Raw genomic sequence first — 24,134 nt, forward strand, 5'->3', positions numbered from 1 at the left:
GGTGTGGAAAATTATGTGGACATTCAAAGCAAAGGATTCATTGTATATACAGCAGGGAGGGACATAAGACATGCAATGGGGAGGATTTGTGTAAGTGCACCAATAAATAAGCGCAAAAAGACAGCAAAGGTGGGCGGTCCGCTTCGAAAGTCCGCTTATCCGCTTATCCGCTGCAGCGGACTAACGTTTTCGAAGCGGATAAGCGAATCGGAACAACCCCCGGAAACCGAAGCGGATAAGCGTAAGCAGACTACCGAAAAATTAAAGCGCATCGCGATTCGCCAAATCAGCTGTTAGCCTGAGCCGTTACTCTAGAATTGTGAATATTTATTGAAGTGAATAATAAGTGAAAACTGAATATTTTATTGGACGCTAGAGCGGCAATAACGTCAAGATGGAGAGATTTCTGACTCTCCAGCCCAGCGGCAGTGCCAGGGACAGGCACACGAGCGATGCAAACCAGCAGTCCCAGCACAGCGACATCCACAACCCGGCGGTCAACAACAACAACAACATTTTGAATAAATTTTATTTCAATAAAAATGTATATTTTTGATCTTAAAAGCTTTGTTTGTCTTTGTAGTAGTTAGAAATGGCTATTTAGGCTTAAAAAGCATTAAATTCCCTTTAGAAACGTCAAAAATCGCTTTAAAAACGTCGAAGCGCTTTTAAAAAATCGAATCGAAGCGGATAAGCGGTAAGCGGACTAAGATTTTCGGCCGCTGAAGCGGATAAGCGAATCGGACTACACGGGCTGGCGGAGCGGATAAGCGGTAAGCGGACTTAAAATTTTCCGAATCGCGCCCACCTTTAAAGACAGTGCATATCTAACCCATCTAATTATACCCTTAGTACAAACTTATTAATGAACACAACATTGGCACCAAGTCCGAATAACACCATCAGAGTTTAAGAGAGAGAGATCGAGGTTGGTTCGTCCTCGACCTCACCACTTGAGGATTGCCGTGCCCCTCATAAAGAGGAAAAATACTAGAGTTATGGACGAGCACTTGCTGATCCGCTGCTCCTGGTGCTCGTTCGGAACCAACACCATTGGTAGTTCGTCCATCCTTGTCCAGAACTTTGCTCTCTGCCAGCTTGTGAATCGTTGTTCAGACTCAGACTCCAGACCATAGACAGACTCGTTGAGCCCAGACCAGACTGACTAATTGTTTACTAATCACCGCCTTTTATGTGTTTGTGGAGGGAAGGGGCTAGGCGAAGGTAGGGGGTCATGCTCCGCCTCTTTCAGACATGGCGGCCGGGGTAAAGTTCATGCGCCACTATATTTGGCCTGGTCGCAGCTTGCTCATTGGCCCAGCTGGGCCTCTTGCTGATGTCATCTTCGCCACCAGTTTGCTGTGCACACTTCGCCTTCATTGATTTTTGGGCCTGGCCACTTAACATGGGGTAGACTTATTTTGCTGCGCTTTTGTGGCGCGAACATGCTCTAGTTACCCAAATAGTATGGCTGGCAAGCGGAGAGTCTTGTCTCACCTTCACTCCTTCATTCCTTTTTTCTCCCGCCTCTGGAACAAACTCCCTCACTCTCTTCGATCTCACTCCTCCCTCCAGGTCTTTAAAACAGCTGTTCACCACCATCTCTTATCCTCCCCCATCCAAAACCTTGATCTTTTGATCTTTTCTACCCCCGCTAATTTCACCCCAGATCCACTTTTTTGAAATACCAACTTCTTTCCTGGAAGTCCTTGCAGTGTCCTTGTGTTTTATACTTCTCCCACCCCCCCCCCTCTTCCCCCGCCTCCTCCCCCAAGCCCTCTCCCTCTCACAGATCTCCCGATTTACCTGCTCGATCTCACTCCTCCCTCCAGGTCTTTAAAACAGCTGTTCACCACCATCTCTTATCCTCCCCCATCCAAAACCTTGATCTTTTGATCTTTTCTACCCCCGCTAATTTCACCCCAGATCCACTTTTTTGAAATACCAACTTCTTTCCTGGAAGTCCTTGCAGTGTCCTTGTGTTTTATACTTCTCCCACCCCCCCCCCCTCTTCCCCCGCCTCCTCCCCCAAGCCCTCTCCCTCTCACAGATCTCCCGATATACCTGCTCTCAAATGTTGTGTTTGTGCTTCCCCTTCTCTCCCCATCTTGTCTACCGCTACCCTTATTATATGTTTTGTGTGTCTTTTATTTTTTTTTGTGTGATAAATGTTAGCTCTTTCATGAGCCTCGATCCTGTATTTAAAAAAAAAGGAAAAAAAGAGTCGTGATTACCTGTAAGATGTTACAGGGGCATTAGCACACATTTGTGCTTTCTGTAGCGGTGTTGTTGTGAAGATGGGGGCACAAGGTGCATCGACCTTTGTACCTCCCTCGTACTTTGCGGCTGTTGTCGACTGTTTTGAAGGTACAGGCAGGGCCATCAGCATTGGCAGTGGTTTTGTGGTGAAGGTTTGAATATGTGGGATGGTGGTTAAGCCATTGGGATTGAGTGGGGATGGTTAATAAATGTGAGTGAGTTTTGTTGCATTTAAAAATAGCATTTTAAGGTTGCATTTTAACAATGTTGCATTTTAAAGCCCATCCCAAAATACTCTCAGGATCCTTAGGACTCAACCACGAAGAGTGGACCGTTACCACATGGAGAGCACAACTAGCAGATGACCCTCGATCCTCCTTGAACGCCATTAATGAGTCAACAATCACAGTGAGTCTCTCTGTTGCTGATGATATCAGGCATTAACGAGCCTCTCCGTTCCTAAGTCAACCTGACACCAAGTAGTTTTTACGGCGTAGCCCATAGGGCATTGCCATCTGGAACAGCATTTGTATGTCTGTCTGGTGTATGTCCCTTCCGCAGGCATTTTATTACTTTTAAAATAAGTTTTCTCTGCAACCGTTGGTCCGATTGATACGACATTTTCATCATAGGAGCACCTCCTCCTGTACAATTTTTAATGATAATTATGACGTCATAGGTCATGTGGTACTGGTGCCATCTTGGGGGAAAAAAAACGAAAAACTTTGCACCTCGATAACTCCTAAAGTGCTCCTTGGAAAAAATTCAAAGGTGGCTCATTGTAAAGTACTCCCCGTGGGGGTTGATATGTTAATGATGATGTCATAGGTGCCTTCATTATGACGTCATAAATAGGCAAGTAGAATGCTTGATGTGATCAGTATAAAATGTCTTGAGCGTAATGTAGGGATAAATTGGTCGAGAAAAAAAAAAGACGTTTTCAAAGGTCACGTGGTTCGGCAGCCATATTTTACGGAATAGCCCATAGGGCAACACCATGCGGAACAGCGTTTTTGCTGTCCGTCTGGTGTATGTATGTATGTCCCTCACAAAAGTCCACCAATCAGAGCTGAGGATCTGGTCACATGACAGGGGGACAGCAAATCCTCCACTCTGCAAATCTAAGCCAGGCTACGTGGTTGTTAGATCGTTATTGATTTGTATGTAAAATCGAGGCTCGTGAAAGAGCTAGAACACAGAACGAAATATAACGTCACTCGGTACATCACATACCTCCACCAAACTGAACAGTTCTTGTTTTGTTTCCCAGTGATAGGCCGGATCTGCAACGAACCTTAACCAAAATCGAATTTGCTTGTTTTGGTCAACTATCCATCTCATTCACCAAGTTTTTTTCATAATCCATCCACAATTTTTTGAGGTATCATGCTATATATCATTTTTGGCCCCCATCTCTCCATGGTGAAGAATCACTTTTTTAAATCTCGGATCTGGATTCGGATATTCACCAAAATCGAATCACTTTGTGCTTGTCACACACCCAACCCCTCCACCAAGTTTTGTTTCCTCCACCAAGAGATATCTTGATCACAGGCAAATAGATCCAGACAGGGGTGAAAGCATGACCTCCATCCACCTTTGGTGGCGGAGGTAACCAGAACATAACAGAAGAACATAGTGGAAAATAGTTGTGGGGGGGACAACCAACAGGATAGAGGAACTCAACAAAGGGACAGTTGAAGGCAGAATTGACATAGGGAAGAATAAGATCAAGCGGAAGGGGAGGAGGACACAGGGTTGAACAAGCTGGATGCAAACTCAAACAAAACAATAAGAGGAAGAGAAAATGGGTCATGAAACAAAATTGGAAAAAACAGGGTGAGGGAGAGGGTGGCAAAGCATAACAACCTGGACTGGAAGGGTTGGGTTTTGGACGGTTAATGAGGATATAAAGGATCTTGAGCATGGTTGGGGGAGGGGATGGACAGCCATCTTGAAGCCCTGAAGGGGAGAATGGAATTGAACAGACAAAGAAAGTTGGTTCCACAGGTGAGAGAAAAGAGAAACACATCAATGCAGGTGAGCAGTGAGCCTGGATTTTGGCAGTTTCATCAGAAGTGCGTATACTAGTAGCGACCACTTGTGCCTTGCAAAACCTGGTGATAGGAAGTAGGGGACAGAGCAAGGAAAGGGCAGATGGTGTAAGATGAGAAGGAGGCGATAACAGGCAGAAGCCAGCAACCTGTCTTCAATGCAAGAGTAACAGGTCCAGAGACTCAGCTTCATCATGGAAGATTCCAATGATTTTAAGGGCCTTTGGTTCCTGCACTACACTGCACACCCAGTCTGGGGCCCTGCCCCGCACTCCGAGCCTGGACCCTTGCACCACACATCCTGTCTGGGGCCCTGCCCCGCACTCCGAGCCTGGACCCTTGCACCACACATCCAGTCTGGGGCCCTGTACCACACACCCAGCCTGGACCCTCGCACCACACATCCAGTCTGGGGCCCTGTACCACACACCCAGCCTGGACCCCCACACCACACATCCAGTCTGGGCCCTGCACCACACACCCAGCCTGGACCCCCGCACCACACATGCAGTCTGGGCCCCCGCACCACACACCCAGCCTGGACCCTCGCACCACACATCCAGTCTGGGGCCCTGCACCACACACCCAGCCTGGACCCCTGCACCACACATGCAGTCTGGGGCCCTGCACCACACACCCAGCCTGGACCCTCACACCACACATGCAGTCTGGGCCCCCGCACCACACACCCAACCTGGACCCCCGCACCACACACCCAACCTGGACCCTCGCACCACACATGCAGTCTGGGGCCCTCCACCACACACCCAGCCTGGACCCTCGCACCACACATCCAGTCTGGGGCCCTGCACCACACACCCAGCCTGGACCCCTGCACCACACATGCAGTCTGGGGCCCTGCACCACACACCCAGCCTGGACCTTCACACCACACATCTAGTCTGGGGCCCTGCACCGCATACCCAGCCTGGACCCCAGCACCACACATGCAGTCTGGGGCCCTGCACCACACACCCAGCCTGGACCCTCGCACCACACATGCAGTCTGGGGTCCTGCACCACACACCCAGCCTGGACCCTCGCACCACACATCTAGTCTGGGGCCCTGCACCACACACCCAGCCTGGACCCTCGCACCACACATCTAGTCTGGGGCCCTGCACCGCATACCCAGCCGAAAGCATTGCACCACTTGCCACCCTGAGTATATGCAAGAGCCTGGCTGACCCTGGGGATTTCACACATATTTCGGCACATCGGAACTTCAAGCCAATTTTCAGGCCATTCCATGAAAACCTGAGACTGTTGACTAATATTAATTCTCTACCTTTGGTTCATTTTTCTGAAGTTTAAATTTAATTTTGTTGGCTTCAGCCGGATTCGAACTAGCAACCTCTGGGATGTCTCCAATGTCCTCCCCACTATGCTGCAGTAATCGAATTGAAAACGTCTTAAGAAAAAGCAAAAAAAACCAACTACATGGAGAAATAGAAACAAATAAGAAGAGAGAGAAATGCTGCATTTACCATACCGGGCAGGTGCAAAATCCGTGGAATCCTCCAGATGATCACATTCAACAAGCGCTGCCTCGGGTTTCACTCAGTACACGACTCAACAAATTTCCAAACATGATTCAGAAACTTCAGATGTCATTTGCTTCAAAGAGATCCATTTTGAAGTACCAGTTGGGTTTGCGTCTCGCGCACCTCACTTCCATCATGTCTGGAGATGACTCCAGCAGAACTTAGCTCAACTGGGAAAGTGTCAATCACCTCAAGATTAGAGAAGGGTACAAATTCCACTCGCAAAGTAATGAAGAGGAAACGTTGTTTTGCAGCCAAGATTTACATCATGGCGTAGCTTGATGTGCCAGGCTTTTTCAGGCATATATGTCGACCTGGTGGAATGTCCGGAATACCTGTACGACTCGGGAGTTTTTCCATGAGCATTCCAGCCAGTCAAACACACAGTATTCAGGAATGGGACCTCGTCCACTTTCTCCACCCGACGTCTGCTTTAGGTATGAATGGGGAGGATTGTCCTTAAGCAGTTTACTTTGTTTAGTTTTATTCACTACGCAAAAAGGTGTACAGGAAACGGGAAAACTGCGTTTTTTTAACCCACACGGGAGGGGGTAATTTGGCCCATCATGCCTGTGCCGTATCCATACCCATTAACTTCATAAATCAGTTTCATCGTGTGGTATTTTATAACCTCATTCTACCCATTCACTTGTGTATATATATATATATATCGTGTACAACAGGCATGTCGCTTGCACACAATAAAACACAATAATAATACAAAACTAAGGGGAAAATAAATTTAAAAAACAATACAAATTCATGTCTGCAAGACAAGTGCATTGTGACGTCACGGTTATAACTCAAAGCGTATTATGACATTCTAAAACGCTCGCTGAAGATAACAGCAAAAACAAGATAATATTTTCCATTGAAACCATTACAATTCTCTATTATTATTATTATTATATTTTTTGTACCCACGAATTTCAGGCTTGTGGAAGAGCTCGGACACAGAACGAATCAAGACACAACCGAAAAAAAGGAACAGCAGACAGAGAAGGGGGAAATGGCGACAACAGGCCAAGGGACAAAATAGACGGACACAACAAACGAGGGATGTGGGTTAGGATGAGGAGAGACACAGAAGCAAATTGTCAGAATGATAAAGCTGGAAATTTGGGTGTTTGAGGGGGTGGGGGGAGGTTAAGTGGGGGATTAATGAGGGATGATCTGAGATGGTGGTGACCAACTGTCTTGTAGACCTGGAGGGAAGAATAAGATTGAAGAGAATGTGGAAGTTGGTTCCACAGGCAGGACAAAAGAGGAATGAATGAGTGGAGGCGTTGAGCCGTGGTTCTACATTTAGGTAGTTTCACTACGAGGGGGTAGATGGTGGACCGTCTGAGCCCTGTAGAAACCTGGGGCATGGGGGGAAGTAGAGGGGGAAAGCACAGAAAGAGCAGAGGGTGCAAGGCCACATAGGAGGTGGTATAAGACAGAAAGACCACCGACATGCCCATGATGAGAGATTCCAATGATTTTGAAAGCCTTGGTTTCCATGGCGTCAAGCTTAGCAAGATGTGAAGCAGGAGCACCAGCTCACAGGGGAGAGCAGTACTCCATCAATCTGGGGATGAAAGCCTTGTAGGTAGATAGGAGTTCAGGTGTGCCTTGAAATGACTTTGCACGACAATGTTATATTTATATTTAACAACAAACAGGACTCACACACTTTATATTTTATTTATTTGTTATGTATATGTCGTGAGACAGTGATGCTTTTTCACACTGTTGAAAAGAAAACCGAATTCGAAAGCAAAACAGTTCATTTAGCAGGTGTAAAGCGACTCCTCAAGCACAGAGGGGAATGTGAATCGAAAGAATGGTCGGGAACGTAAGTCGCTTCTGTCACCTCTGAACTCCGAGGTCTTGCCCTTTAGCCGTGCTGACCCGCTTCCCACGGCAACGGATTTCTCTAAAGCATCGTCAATCGAGAAAGCGAGGGCACAGGTTGCATCTGTGACGTCATCTTGATATTATGGAGCGATGGCAGAGCACAAACATGAAGGAGGAAGACGTATGAATTTTGTTTGTGTACGTCCTAGAACCGTTATCCTCTGCAGAAAGGCAACGCAGACCACCGCAGATTGCTGCTCGGACACTAAAGGGGAAAGGAAAGCCCTCCATAGTATAACGCAGCATGACAGCCCAAGAAATGGACAAAAGGAGACGAGGTGGGGAAGAAAGCTTGGTGGAGGCTTTTTGTCACAGAGCCTCAGCAGGCGGTCATGAGACGCTATGAGCTTGTTGAGGTGGATAAGCGAGATAATCTAATAAATGCTAATGGAGGCAAATGTTATGGTCTGTTTTGTCACATGCCCGGGCTCAGCTGCACCAAGCGTAGTGATTGTTGTGCGCTTTGGAAGGTAAACGGTGTTCAAGTTGAACTACAACGTGATAACTTGTCCCCTTTTTACTTTACTGCACTTTTATCATGAAAGGTCGAACCTCAACAAACATCAGTCATGTTTCACGAACAAGCCGCATGTAGAATCATAGACGTACAAGCATCAACATCGCACTTTGGCTTCACAGACTCTCGTGTTGAGTGACGTTCTGCAACAAAAGGGTTCCACTGACACGTGACTTGAAGAGTCGGTTATTCCCATGCAGCCCCAGGAATGTGGGACTGCACCAAGACGGTGTCTTGGAAATGTTCGCAGTCACCCCTCCTATCCTATTGAAGACACTTGACCAATAAGGGCTGAAGAGTTCATCACATACGCGGAACCGGGTGACGTCGAAATCCATACCACGTTCCCCGATCAGATGTGCGGCAACAATTAAGAAGCATGAGTCCACGGGTGAGCTCGGAGATGTCAGAGCCAACTTTAGTGAGCTCAACTAATGATTGGTCAGAACCCAATCCAATGACGATGACTTATTTGTTATCTCTCCAAACACCACCTGTTGATTCTGTGTACGCAACGACATATACCTTGATTAATTGATATTTGGAGGTACAGATACAAAATTATTCCTTCTGGATTGGTTCATTGGAATGTTAGTGTTCCATGATCGGTTTTCGTGGTTGTTGAGATACCAACCACCCAGTGGGAATGTGATGTGGTTGAAATTCAGCGCAATAACGATAAGGTGCTGCCACCTTTAGGAGGTGTGTAATGTATAGTTGTAGCTTAATCAAAACATGGTTTTCAATCGTCGTTTTAAATATTCCAGAAAGTGTACCTTGTTTTATACTGGGTGAAACAGTAAGATAATGATTGCTTTGGTAAATCTACACTTTGAGCAGATGTTTGGCTGTCTGTGTTTGTGTCTGTTTGTGTGTGTGTGTCGATGTGTCGCCATTTTTCTCGGAGATGGCTGAAGGGATCTTCGTCAAACTTTCAGAGGTTCACCAGTGAGATCTAGGGAGAGTTTTAGGCCAAAAACAAAAATTAAGAAATGAAAAAAAGGATTTATTTTGGATTTTATTTAAATTGCTGTATGGTGCTTAAGCCTTTGCAGCTATGTGAAAGGTTCTATTAAATGATCCCCGACATGATTCCTTAGTGGGTGTAGATCGTGCTTTTTGCCAAACAAAAAATAGAAACTAGAATGAGCAATCAAAGATTGCATAACTTCGCCCGGACTTCTTTTGTGTGGTTTTATAGTCCGTATTTTATAGACGTACGGTACTCATGTTCTAATTGTACCATACATACGTTATAGAGAAACATTACTCAGATTCTAATTATTCATATTCTATAGACGTATTCAGTTAAAAATCATAATGTGAAAAAATTGTAGTCTTCCCTGGCAAATGATGTATAAAAAAAATACATCTTCATAACCAACACTTCATGAAGTAGACAGATATCTGTACAAACACACAAACTGACATTGTGTTTTATATGGTATATATATATATATATATTCATATATATATATATCGATATATCTATCGTGTTGAGGTGTAATCACCCTAATCTTCCATTCTTAGGGGTTCTGCACCTACCCCTCCTGTATGTATGTGCTGAAGGGTTCTTTTTTGAATTTAAAAAATATATTTTGTCAACCTAAATCTTCAACCTAAATTGCTCATAAAATATGTAATATCACAAACACTATCAATAAATTTGTGTGAAATAATTGTTTGTATTATGAATGGTTTAAATCATGACAACACAGCAACTCAGGTACAGTCATTATCTTTAACTAAAACAAGCTCGTAGCCCGTTCCGCGGTATCGACGCGTGGTGAGGCGAATGTGGTGAGCCGAGCCAAGCTATTGTGTATATATGTATATACATATGTATATACATATGTATATATACATATCTGGGTGGCTATATATGTATCTTATACGGGTGTTTTTTGTCCCCCGTCGCACCGCGGAGCGAAAGGGGGACTATGGTTTTCCCCTCCGTCCGTGTGTCCGTCCGTCCGTGCGTGCGTGCGTGCATGTGTACGTGCGTTCGTGCATGCGTAAGTGAAGGACCAAATTCTAATTTGATGTGTGTGTGCAACCCACGTCAAAATCCAAGATGGCCGCCGCCATGTATGTCTGACGCCATGAATGTCTGAACCTTGTGAGCGGAATATCTTGAAAAATAAGCGAAGTACCAACTTCTAATCTGGTGTGTGGGTGTATCTCGGCATAAGGAAGAACGCTATTGAAAATTGGGTCGCCACGTCAAAATCCAAGATGGCCGCCTTGCGTCTTCCACTTTGTCAACTCAACTCACATCACTTCACCGATGGGGGACATAGGCGTAACGCTTGTTTATCACTGTGACTCACTCTCGTTGAGACTGGGAAGAAGGCCAACTGGGCTGAAAGCATGTCACAAATATAGATCCTCCTGACGTTACTCCCTTTTAATTTCCTCCAGTTATATATTTTATAAAATGCATAAATGCAAGTGGTGCACCCTACTCATCATGTGGAGTTACTGTTATATCTCATAGATTATAAGTATATGTGTGTATATATGTTTGTTTATGTATGTATGTGTATATATATACGTGTGTGTATATATATACGTGTGTGTATATATATATATATATATATATATATATATATATATATACATATATATATATATATATATATATATATATATACAGACTTGGCATTTAATATGGAATTTTTTTTTTTTCTTGACTTGGGTTTACTTTCTTAACTCAGTATATCAATCTGGTGAGTTTCTTTTACACTTTGGTGATTTATTTGTTAAAAGAACCATGTCACTGATTGTCTGTCGCAGCAAGAAGTCAACAACAGGATAATATCACAGGTGGCGTGGCAAAATGTACGGACAGGTGCATTTGATGATTGGCTTCACAGTCGGGTATACAAGGGTTGTTGCGTTCTGTATTAGTGGAAAACAACTGCTGCACGTCTCCAAAAGTTATTGCCGCTTCCTCTGGAGATGGTCCGTCAACTCGACAATGCTGTTTGTCATGGAGTGGTGGCTTTACGAAATTACGGCATGAAACAGCGTGCTATTGCTCGGCAGTATGGCATCACTCAAGGTCAGGTGTCAAAGATCCTGAAATGAAATGCTCAGAGGGGTGTCCCTACTCCAATACCGAGGCCAGGACCTCCCCGCAGAAACACAAGGAGGGATAATCGTCAGCTGCACCGGTTAGTCCGCAATGGCCATACCAAGTCAGCTAATCGGCTTTGGGCTGCGTGGCAGCAACTGACAAATGTGCCTGTATCCAGAAGGCTAGTCAACCAACGACTGGTTCAAGCAGGCTTTCGTGCCAGTCGTCCCCTGAGAAAGCCACGCCTGACCAGACAACACCGCCAGCACCGATTGCAGTGGGCCAGAGAGCACCGTCAATGGCAGCCAGGACACTGGAATCACGTGATCTTCAGTGACGAGTCTAGATTTCTGGGCTATCGTCAAGATGGCCGCGTCCGAGTGCACAGACAAGTGCATGAAGCCTACAACAAAGATTGTATAGTGCCAAGAGTCCAAGCTGGAGGTGGTGTGGTGACCATTTGGGCTGCTTTTCATGCAGGGGGCAAAACTGACCTGGTTGTTCTGAATGGAATCCTGAACCAGTTCAAGTACAGGGCCATTCTGGAAGAAACATTGCTTCCATTTGCTCATGCAGCCTTTCGAGGAAACTTTGTCTTCCAAGATGACAATGCACGGCCTCATCATGCTCGCATGATCCAACACTTTCTTGCTGACCGTTGTGTAGGGCATATGGAGTGGCCTGCCATGTCCCCGGATATGAATCCGATAGAGAACTTGTGGGCAGAATTAACGCGTCAAATCGACCACTTGGACCAGCAGCCGACCTCTGTGCGTGAATTGCAGCAGGCTATTGTCACTGCATGGCAAGCGATTCCTGTCCAAACCTTGGCAAATCTCGTGAACAGCATGCCTCAACGTGTACGTGCTCTCCTGAATGCTCGTGGGGGTTACACGAAGTACTGAACTGTAATTTTACTGTCCGTAATCCCAGTCGTAATGTAACTTTTGTTTTTGTTAAAAAAATTTTTGGCTAATGTGCAAAATAAAGAGATACTTCTGGAAAACGTACAGAAGTTTAACACAGTACTGTCCATGAATTGAGTTCGATATCAGTTCACATCACTTTCAAGGATCAATTTATTTGTTTCGAAATGTCAAATGTGGTTTTTGTTTCTTTTAAAGGTCACATTAACAAAATCTAGAATAATTTCAACATAATTCCAATGAACTTTTGGTTCTAAGACATCTTGAAAAGTAAGTTCACCCCCACAAAAAAAATATTCCATATTAAATGCCAAGTCTGTATATATGTATATATATATATATATATATATATATATATATATATATATATATATATATATATATATATATATATACACACATACACACACACACACACACACACACACACACACACACACACAGTCACGTGAAAAAGCAAGTACACCCCATGTAAAGTTTTGACTTTTTCAACATATTTCAACATACAGCTATTTGATCCTCATTTCAACAATATTGATAGATAAAGGTGATATAATGTAACAAATATCATGAAACATTTACATTTTGTAGTCCATTGTATAATTTAAATAAAATAAATGCAAATTTCGCATGTGGAAAAAGTAAGTACACCCCTACATTTATCACTACTTCAAATACCTAAAATAAGAATCAGGTGCACCAGCTCAGGTGCAAATGATTAGAACATCGTTAGAGAGGATCTTGGAGGAACCTGTCTTATTTAAACCTCATACATTTCGTTTGGTTTGCTCTTTGTTGTTAAAGTGTGCAGCGTCACCAGGCCTAGATCAAAAGAGCTCTCCGAGGCCTTCAGAAAGAAGGTTATAGATGCCTACGAGTCGGTGAAGGGATTTAAAAGATCTCCAAACAATTTGAAATCAATCATTCGACTGTCCGGAAGACCATCTACAAATGGAGAAGATTCCAAACAACTGCCAACTTGTTCAGGCCAGTCCGCCCCAGCAAGTTCAGCCCGAGAGCAGACCGCAAGATGCTGAAAGAAGTCTCTTAAGAACCCCAGAATGTCATCACGGGACCTACAGGTAGCTCTTGCCACTGTTGATGTGAAAGTGCACAAGTCTACCATTAGAAAGAGGCTGCACAAATTTGATCTACATGGGAGGTGTGCCAGGAGGAAACCTTTGCTCTCCAGAAAGAACATCAGGGCAAGACTAAAGTTTGCCAATGAACACCGAGGCAAAGACCTGCACTTCTGGAACAATGTGCTCTGGACAGATGAGTCAAAGGTAGAGCTATTTGGCCACAGTACCAGAAGACATGTTTGGCAAAAACCAAAGACAGCATTTGACCACAAGAACCTGATACCAACTGTAAAGCATGGTGGTGGAAATATTATGGTTTGGGTCAGTTTTGCTGCATCAGGGCCTGGGCAGCTCACCATCATAGAATCCACTATGAATTCTTCATTGTACCAGAGGGTGCTTGAGGATAATGTGAGGCCATCTGTCGGAATGTTGAAGCTCAACCGAAGATGGACCTTGCAACATGACAATGACCCTAAACATACCAGTAAATCCACCAAGGAATGGCTGAAAAGAAAGAAATGGAGGGTTCTGAAATGGCCATGTCAAGGCCCGGATCTAAATCCCATCGAGATGTTGTGGGGGAGATTTGAAACGAGCTGTGCATGCAAGAAACCCCTCAAACATCGCACAGCTGAAAGAATTCTGCATGGAGGAGTGGGCAAAAATTTCTCCCAGTCGATGTCAGAGACTGGTAGACAGTTATAAGAAACGCCTACTTGAGGTTGTTTCTGCCAAAGGGGGCAATACCACCTATTAGAGCCAAGGGTGTACTTACTTTTTCCACATGCGAAATTTGCATTTATGTTTATTTAAATTATAGAATGGACTACAAAATGTAAATGTTTCATGATATTTGTTGTATTATATGACCTTTATCTCTCAATATTATTGAAATGAAGATCAAATAGCTGCATGTTGAAATATGTTGAAAAAGTCAAAACATTTACATGGGGTGTACTTACTTTTTCACATGACTGTTTGTGTGTGTGTGTGTGTATATATATATACACATTTACAACAGCTTCTTGTCATCATGGCTTTGCTGCAGAGAGGCAAAAAGCGATATCATTTCATTTTTGGTGAAAAGGTACAAAAATAATCAGAAACGACCTTGAGGATAATAAAAAAACAACAAAAGGGAATGGAGGAACAAGGAAAATAAAATGAGTAGTAACACGTATGGCCATAGCGCAGGCGCGATCGGCCAAGCGGCCTCGCCTTGCGTCAAATCTCTTTGTATATCGTTGTATAACAAAGCACGCAGAGTGAAGATAAAAAAAACCGTTTGACCCCAAAAAGGCAACGATAGAGGCGCTTTGTACAGCATCAGATGTCTTTATAAAAAGCCGTCTCTCCATATCCCGTTCACGAAACTCCAAACGAGGCGGTGTCACTTCAAAGGAAGTCAATCTGTTTGTTGAAACGTTCCGGGATGGCCTGTATCGAAACAATCAAGCAAGTAAACGAGAAAAACGACCGTCCCCGTCCCATCAAGCGTACACCCCCTCCCGCCAGCGCACACCACCCGCTTCACTCACGTGCGTTCCGTGCGGGACAGACAAAGCACTTTCATGACTTCTGGCATGGAATTCAGCGGAGGTCAAAGGACCTCTAAAGAGGCTTTGTTCTCGCTAGTTGACAGACTCCTACTGCTTTCTGAGACAAATGATACCCGTAATTTCCCCCCAAATTAAAACATGCCCCTAGCAATTGGGGTTCATTTTTCACCGGACCCACTTTGCCTGCCGCTGGACCTCCGTTTTGTCCGATCGCCCGACCGAAGCTATTTTCCTTTCTACTTTTCCCACCTGCAAGAGATTACGCAAAATAAGGCAGCGTATTAAGTGGACAGGTTTTATAAGAGCAATTTTAAAGCGGGAATTGTGCACACCAAAGGCGCGGTGCATCGGCCGTGACAATGACATCGGCCGTGACAATGACATCGGCCGTGACAATGACATCGGTCGTGACAATGACATCGGCCGTGACAATGACATCGGCCGTGACAATGACATCGGTCGTGACAATGACGTGTCATTTTCCAATCAAAGAAACGACTCATTTTCCTTCTCTATGCTCGTACAGCCACTAAAGCTGGGTTAATGATCCCAGGTATAATCATTGCGCGAGCTTTGTAGTAGCAAGTCGTCCCTCGCGTTTTGGCTCCACTCCCTGCGTGTGAATGTACGGGAGCAGATGCGTCAAACGATGGAAATCATTTCAACATGGAGTTTGCTTTGAGCGACTTCCATGGGAAACGCCTTCTTGTTCACAATGATGTCCCACAACATATGGCTTTACGTGCCCACATTCAAATCAATCTAATCGTTTTACAACTTTCGCCTTTCAAAGTTTCGTCCCTCTGAGAGAAAGCTACAAAATAAGATTTCAGAAAAATATTACTTCCCTCCAAGATACAAATAATAAGACTCTCTATGACAGTTATTTCCCTCCTATAAACACATAACACTTTTTATAACATAATATTATTTCCCTCCTTGAAAAATGCTCCATTACAGACTATTATTTCCCTCCAAAATACAAATAACAATATCTATAAAATAGTATTATTTCCCTCCAAGATACAAATAACACTATCCATAAAATAGTATTATTTCCCTCATAGATACAATTAACAATATCTATAAAATAGGATTATTTCCCTCATAGATACAATTAACAATATCTATAAAATAGTATTATTTCCCTCATAGATACAATTAACAATATCTATAAAATAGGATTATTTCCCTCATAGATACAATTAACAATATGTATAAAATAGTATTATTTCCCTCATAGATACAATCAACAATATCTATAAAATAATATTATTTCCCTCATAGATACAATTAACAATATCTATAAAATAGTATTATTTCCCTCATAGATACAAATAACAACATCTATAAAATAGTATTATTTCCCCCATAGATACAAATAACACTCTCTATAAAATAGTATTATTTCCCTCATAGATACAAATAACAACATCTATAAAATAGTATTATTTTCCTCATAGATACAAATAAAACTCTATAAAATAGTATTATTTCCCTCATAGATACAATTAACAATATCTATAAAATAGTATTATTTCCCTCATAGATACAATTAACAATATCTATAAAATAGGATTATTTCCCTCATAGATACAATTAACAATATGTATAAAATAGTATTATTTCCCTCATAGATACAATCAACAATATCTATAAAATAATATTATTTCCCTCATAGATACAATTAACAATATCTATAAAATAGTATTATTTCCCTCATAGATACAAATAACAACATCTATAAAATAGTATTATTTCCCCCATAGATACAAATAACACTCTCTATAAAATAGTATTATTTCCCTCATAGATACAAATAACAACATCTATAAAATAGTATTATTTTCCTCATAGATACAAATAAAACTCTATAAAATAGTATTATTTCCCTCATAGATACAATTAACAATATCTATAAAATAGTATATTTTCCTCATAGATACAAATAAAACTCTATAAAATAGTATTATTTCCCTCCAAGATACAAATAACACTGTCTATAAAATAGTATTATTTCCCTCATAGATACAATTAACAATATCTATAAAATAGGATTATTTTCCTCATAGATACAATTAACAATATGTATAAAATAGTATTATTTCCCTCATAGATACAATCAACAATATCTATAAAATAGTATTATTTCCCTCATAGATACAATTAACAATATCTATAAAATAGTATTATTTCCCTCATAGATACAAATAACACTCTCTATAAAATAGTATTATTTCCCTCATAGATACAAATAACAACATCTATAAAATAGTATTATTTCCCTCATAGATACAAATAACACTCTATAAAATATTATTATTTCCCTCATCGATACAATTAACAATATCTATAAAATAGTATTATTTCCCTCATCGATACAAATAACAATATCTATAAAAGAGTATTATTTCCCTCATAGATACAAATAACAATATCTATAAAATACTATTATTTCCCTCATCGATACAAATAACAATATCGATAAAATAGTATTATTTCCCTCATAGATACAAATAACAATATCTATAAAATAGTATTATTTCCCTCATCGATACAATTAACAATATCTATAAAATAGTATTATTTCCCTCATCGATACAAATAACAATATCTGTAAAATAGTATTATTTCCCTCATAGATACAAATAACACAACAACAACAACAACATGCATTTTAAGGCCATTTTCCCTGCTGGAGCGGGTGTTAGCCTTGCGGTCCCCATGACAATCTTCTCCATTTTGCCCTATTTTCTGCATCTCTCCTTGTTAACCCCCTTGCCCGCATTTCTTCTTCCACCATCTTGAGCCAAGTCTTTCTCGGTCTTCCCCGTCCTCTACTTCCTTCTACCTTCATTTCCATCACTCTTCTCATCCAGTCACTTTCATCCTTCCTCAACACATGACCAAACCATCTCAACCTGTTCCTCTTCACAACATCAATCACAGGCTCTATTCCCATCATCTTTTGCAATTCATCATTTGTCTTCCTCTCTCTCAACGATACTCCGCACATCCACCGAACCATTCGCATTTCCACCCTTTCCAGCCTTTGTTGCTGCTCGACGTTCATTACCCATGTCTCGCTCCCATAAATCATAACACATCTCACACATGCAGCATACACCTTTCCCTTCAGCTTCAACGACACTCCCCTCCTCATCAGCACACCACTCAGTTCCCGAAACTTCTTCCATGCACATCTCACTCTTGCAACCGTTGCCGAGTCTGATCCACCTTCTCCATTCAGCATGTCTCAGAGGTAGCAAAATGTTTTCACACCTTCCAGCTTCACGCCGTCTCCAAGATCCAACTCAACATTTCCTCCATCTGCAGCTCCCTCTGTGCACACCTTACATTTGAATGTAACTGCCACACTGGTTAATGACCCTCTCAGACCACTGCATTTTTGATGAACCCACTCAGCGCACATTGTACATTGATTGGAGTTCACTCTAACACCCTTCCTGCACACAGCACATGGCCACTTCCCAGTTCTTTCCACCTCACCACATGCTTTACCACTTGCCATCACCTTCGTCTTTCCTATATTCACCTTCAGACCTTTTGTCTCCATACATTCCTTCCACTTGTTCATCTTTTCCTTCAGTCCATCCATACTTTCCGCAATCAACACCAGATCATCTGCATACAACAACTCCCACGGTAAACCCTCCTTTATGTTCTGAGCCGGCACCTCCATCACAGCTACAAATAGTAGTACGGACTTAGTACCAACCCCTGATGCACTCCCGCCTTCACCTCAAACTCACCACTGTTCCCGTCCTTCATCCTTACAGCTGTGCGCGCTCTTTTGTACATTCCCATCACTACTCTGATCAACCATTCCTCCACTCCTAACTTCCTCAATGCCCATGTCAATACTTCGCGTGGAACCCTATCGAATGCTTTCCCCATAGATACAAATAACAATATCTATAAAATAGTATAGCTGTGGATCTCGAGCCCGTCGACGTACAGAGGGGGGTTAAACACTTTTCCCCCTCGGGCCTTCGAGTCCACGAGGCCGCTACCCACTTGACACTTGTGGGGCGGATTGCGGAGCTCTTCCAGCCGCCACCCCTGTAGCGAGTGTGCGGAAGGATCTCTGGTCGAATCCCCAAGTACCTTCTATACACATGCCGCCACGAGAACGGGGACTGGACCTCGCACGAGTCATGCTGGTCTGATACGCCCGAGCGGTTTGCGTGTCACGTGACTCGTGCCGTTAATTATTATTGAACCCGATTGAGCGGTTTTATTTCGAACAATGCGAAGCCAATGGTGGGAAAAGATGTGAACGGCCAAATGGAAGCAAAATAACACAGGTTTATTATTACAATTTGTACAAATGATCATCGCAAAGAGACACAGGGCAGAAACTTAACGTCCTTAACTTACTTACACAGACAAGGGCCCTTTCACTCACGCGGGGAAAGGAAGGAATAAGAAGGACGTGCTCAAAGCACGACCGTTGGTGCCGTTCGCCCCGGTCAGCTCGCTGGGCATGTCCCTTGAGATGTTCGCGGCACAGAAGTCGGCATCGGTCGTGCACGCACGGTAATCTGCCCAGCGTGTCCCGATGTTAGTGAGGCAGCCGCGCACGTGCAGGGAGCCCAGCCAGGGAGATCGTTGGAGTCTCGGGCCCCAGGAGAGATCGTCCTGCGAGAGCGTGATTAACAGGCAGCAGAGCGTAGAGAGGGCTGGGAGCTTGGCCACGGAGAGAGGGTTCGTGCTTTTGAGTCTTGGGTTAGAGCTTCAACCACAGAGCGAGCGTTACCACACCGAGAGTTTTGGGGGACCGGGACAGGGTTTTATAGCCCCTCCCAGAGTCCCACCCGAATGTTTGAAGCACCTCCCCTGGCCGCCGTGGCTGGCCACTCCCCTTTATCTCCCATTGGCTGCTTGCCAGCCACTCCCCTTCAGCTCCTCCCTCGGGCCTTCCAGACTTGTTCCAGGCCCCAGCACATGGTATTCCCACCCAATGAGGCCTACACTTACTGGCCTGTCTCAACACATACCAACACAGGGAAGGAGACTATACTTAACATTGAATAAGACAACTGAACTAAGCGAGGCTACATGTTGTGGTGCAACTAACTAAGAAGGGGGTTTGCCTTTATTTCTCAAAACCATAACAGTATTATTTCCCTCATCGATACAAATAACAATATCTATAAAATAGTATTATTTCCCTCATAGATACAAATAACAATATCTATAAACTAGTATTATTTCCCTCATAGATACAAATAACACTATCTATAAAATAGTATTATTTCCCTCATAGATACAAATAACACAATCTATAAAATAGTATTATTTCCCTCATAGATACAAATAACACTATCTATAAAATAGTATTATTTCCCTCATACATACAAATAGCAATATCTATAAAATAGTATTATTTCTCTCATCGATACAATTAACAATATCTATAAAATAGTATTATTTCTCTCATCGATACAATTAACAATATCTATAAAATAGTATTATTTCTCTCATTGATACAAATAACAATATCTATAAAATAGTATTATTTCTCTCATTTATACAAATAACAATATCTATAAAATAGTATTATTTTTCTCATCGATACAATGAACAATATCTATAAAATAGTATTATTTCTCTCATTGATACAAATAACAATATCTATAAAATAGTATTATTTCTCTCATTGATACAAATAACAATATCTATAAAATCGTATTATTTCCCTCATAGATTCAAATAACAATATCTATAAAATATTATTATTTCCCTCATCGATACAAATAACAATATCTATAAAATAGTATTATTTCCCTCATAGATACAAATAACACTCTCGATAAAATAGATATTATTTCCCTCATAGATACAAATAACAAACACTCTCTATAAAATATTATTATTTCCCTCATCGATACAATTAACAATATCTATAAAATAGTATTATTTCCCTCATCGATACAAATAACAATATCTATAAAATATTATTATTTCCCTCATAGATGCAAATAACAATATCTATAAAATATTATTATTTCCCTCATAGATACAAATAACAATATCTATAAAATATTATTATTTCCCTCATCGATACCAATAACAATATCTATGAAATATTATTATTTCCCTCATCGATACAAATAACAATATCCATAAAATAGTATTATTTCCCTCATAGATACAAATAACAATATCTATCAAATAGTATTATTTCCCTCATAGATACAAATAGCAATATCTATAAAATATTATTATTTCCCTCATAGATATAAATAACAATATCTATAAAATAGTATTATTTCCCTCATTGATACAAATAACACTCTCGATAAAATATTTTTATTTCCCTCATCGATACCAATAACAATATCTATAAAATATTATTATTTCCCTCATTGATACAAATAACAATATCCATAAAATAGTATTATTTCCCTCATAGATACAAATAACAATATCTATAAAATAGTATTATTTCCCTCATAGATACAAATAACAATATCTATAAAACAGTATTATTTCCCTCATCGATACAAATAACAAACACTCTATAAAATATTATTATTTCCCTCATAGATACAAATAACACTCTCTATAAAATAGTATTATTTCCCTCATAGATACAAATAACAATATCTATAAAATAGTATTATTTCCCTCATAGATACAAATAGCAATATCTATAAAATAGTATCATGTCCCTCATAGATACAAATAACAATATCTATAAAATAGTATTATTTCCCTCATAGATACAAATAGCAATATCTATAAAATATTATTATTTCCCTCATAGATACAAATAACAATATCTATAAAATAGTATTATTTCCCTCATAGATACAAATAAAAAACACTCTCTATAAAATATTATTTCCCTCATCGATACAATTAACAATATCTATAAAATAGTATTATTTCCCTCAAAGATACAAATAACAACATCTATAAAATAGTATTATTTCCCTCATAGATACAAATAACAAACACTCTCTATAAAATATTATTTCCCTCATCGATACAATTAACAATATCTATAAAATAGTATTATTTCCCTCATAGATACAAATAAGAATATCGATAAAATAGTATTATTTCCCTCATAGATCAATATCTATAGCAATATCTATAAAATATTATTATTTCCCTCATAGATACAAATAACAATATCTATAAAATAGTATTATTTCCCTCATAAGATACAAATAACAAACACTCTCTATAAAATATTATTATTTCCCTCATCGATACAATTCACAATATCTATAAAATAGTATTATTTCCCTCATAGATACAAATAGCAATATCTATAAAATAGTATTATTTCCCTCATTGATACAAATAACACTCTCTATAAAATAGTATTATTTCCCTCATGATACAAATAACAATATCTATAAAATAGTATTATTTCCCTCATTGATACAAATAACACTCTCTATAAAATAGTATTATTTCCCTCATAGATACAAATAACAATATCTATAAAATAGTATTATTTCCCTCATAGATACAAATAAGAATATCTATAAAATAGTATTATTTCCCTCATAGATGCAAATAAGAATATCTATAAAATAGTATTATTTCCCTCATAGATACAAATAACAATATCTATAAAATAGTATTATTTCCCTCATAGATACAAATAACAATATCTATAAAATAGTATTATTTCCCTCATAGATGCAAATAAGAATATCTATAAAATAGTATTATTTCCCTCATAGATACAAATAAGAATATCTATAAAATAGTATTATTTCCCTCATAGATACAAATAACAATATCTATAAAATAGTATTATTTCCCTCATAGATACAAATAAGAATATCTATAAAATAGTATTATTTCCCTCATAGATACAAATAACAATATCTATAAAATAGTATTATTTCCCTCATAGATACAAATAAGAATATCTATAAAATAGTATTATTTCCCTCATAGATACAAATAACAAACACTCTCTATAAAATATTATTATTTCCCTCATCGATACAATTAACAATATCTATAAAATAGTATTATTTCCCTCATCTATCTATAATTCCAGTAATCTCTGTCTGTACGTTTGTTTGTCTGTGACCGCTGTTTCTCGACAACCACGGGTCCGATATACTTTTAACTTGCCAGGTATATTGCTGGGGACCCGAGGATGTGCCTTTTCAAGGTTTCATATTAATCGGACAATTACTTACCGAGCTATGTCCAAAAAACGATTCAACCAATCAGAGAGCAGCGAACGATCGCGTGTGCCGAACGTGGCGGGCACACTCTGCCTCGGATGGCACATTTGAGAGCGTATTCATTTATTTCACGTTTGCAAACTATGTTGGCGTTAAACTATGTTTTACAACTAATAAAAACGAATTTGCGATTCATTCGCTTTCCTGCGCGTTTGTGCACGCGATGGCGATTTCTTTACCAAACTCCGGAAGCCGTTCGCTTTGGACCAAACCATTGCATGTAAATAGAGGGGGGGGATTGTCACCACTCGCAAGCCGTTCGCTTTGGACCAAACCATTTCATGTAAATAGAGGGGGGGGGATATAATTTTAGATATAGATATAGTACGGGCATGCCCTAGTAGATACAAATAGCAATATCTATAAAATAGTATTATTTCCCTCATGATACAAATAACAATATCTATAAAATAGTATTATTTCCCTCATTGATACAAATAACACTCTCTATAAAATAGTATTATTTCCCTCATCGATACAAATAACAATATCTATAAAATAGTATTATTTCCCTCAATGATACAAATAACAATATCTATAAAATAGTATTATTTCCCTCATTGATACAAATAACACTCTCTATAAAATAGTATTATTTCCCTCATCGATACAAATAACAATATCTATAAAATATTATTATTTCCCTCATTGATACAAATAACAATATCCATAAAATAGTATTATTTCCCTCATAGATACAAATAACAATATCTATAAAATAGTATTATTTCCCTCATAGATACAAATAACAATATCTATAAAACAGTATTATTTCCCTCATCGATACAAATAACAAACACTCTATAAAATATTATTATTTCCCTCATAGATACAAATAACACTCTCTATAAAATAGTATTATTTCCCTCATAGATACAAATAACAATATCTATAAAATAGTATTATTTCCCTCATAGATACAAATAGCAATATCTATAAAATAGTATCATGTCCCTCATAGATACA

General features: G+C 40.3%; 1 protein-coding gene across 1 annotated transcript in view; it reads left to right on the forward strand.

Annotated features, from left to right (window-relative positions):
• The first annotated feature begins 2,460 nt into the window (after positions 1-2,460).
• Positions 2,461-24,134, forward strand: part of LOC137434630 (uncharacterized) — a 158,007-nt gene continuing 136,333 nt past the window's right edge. Inside the window, exon 1 of the mRNA XM_078784061.1 lies at positions 2,461-2,667. Coding sequence (XP_078640187.1) covers positions 2,524-2,667 — 144 coding nt within the window. The 5' untranslated portion in view covers positions 2,461-2,523. The remainder of the gene's footprint in view (positions 2,668-24,134) is intronic.

The sequence above is a fragment of the Myxine glutinosa genome, chromosome 9 (assembly GCF_964187855.1).
Source record: "Myxine glutinosa chromosome 9, kmMyxGlut1.1, whole genome shotgun sequence".
Lineage (NCBI taxonomy): Eukaryota > Metazoa > Chordata > Myxini > Myxiniformes > Myxinidae > Myxine > Myxine glutinosa.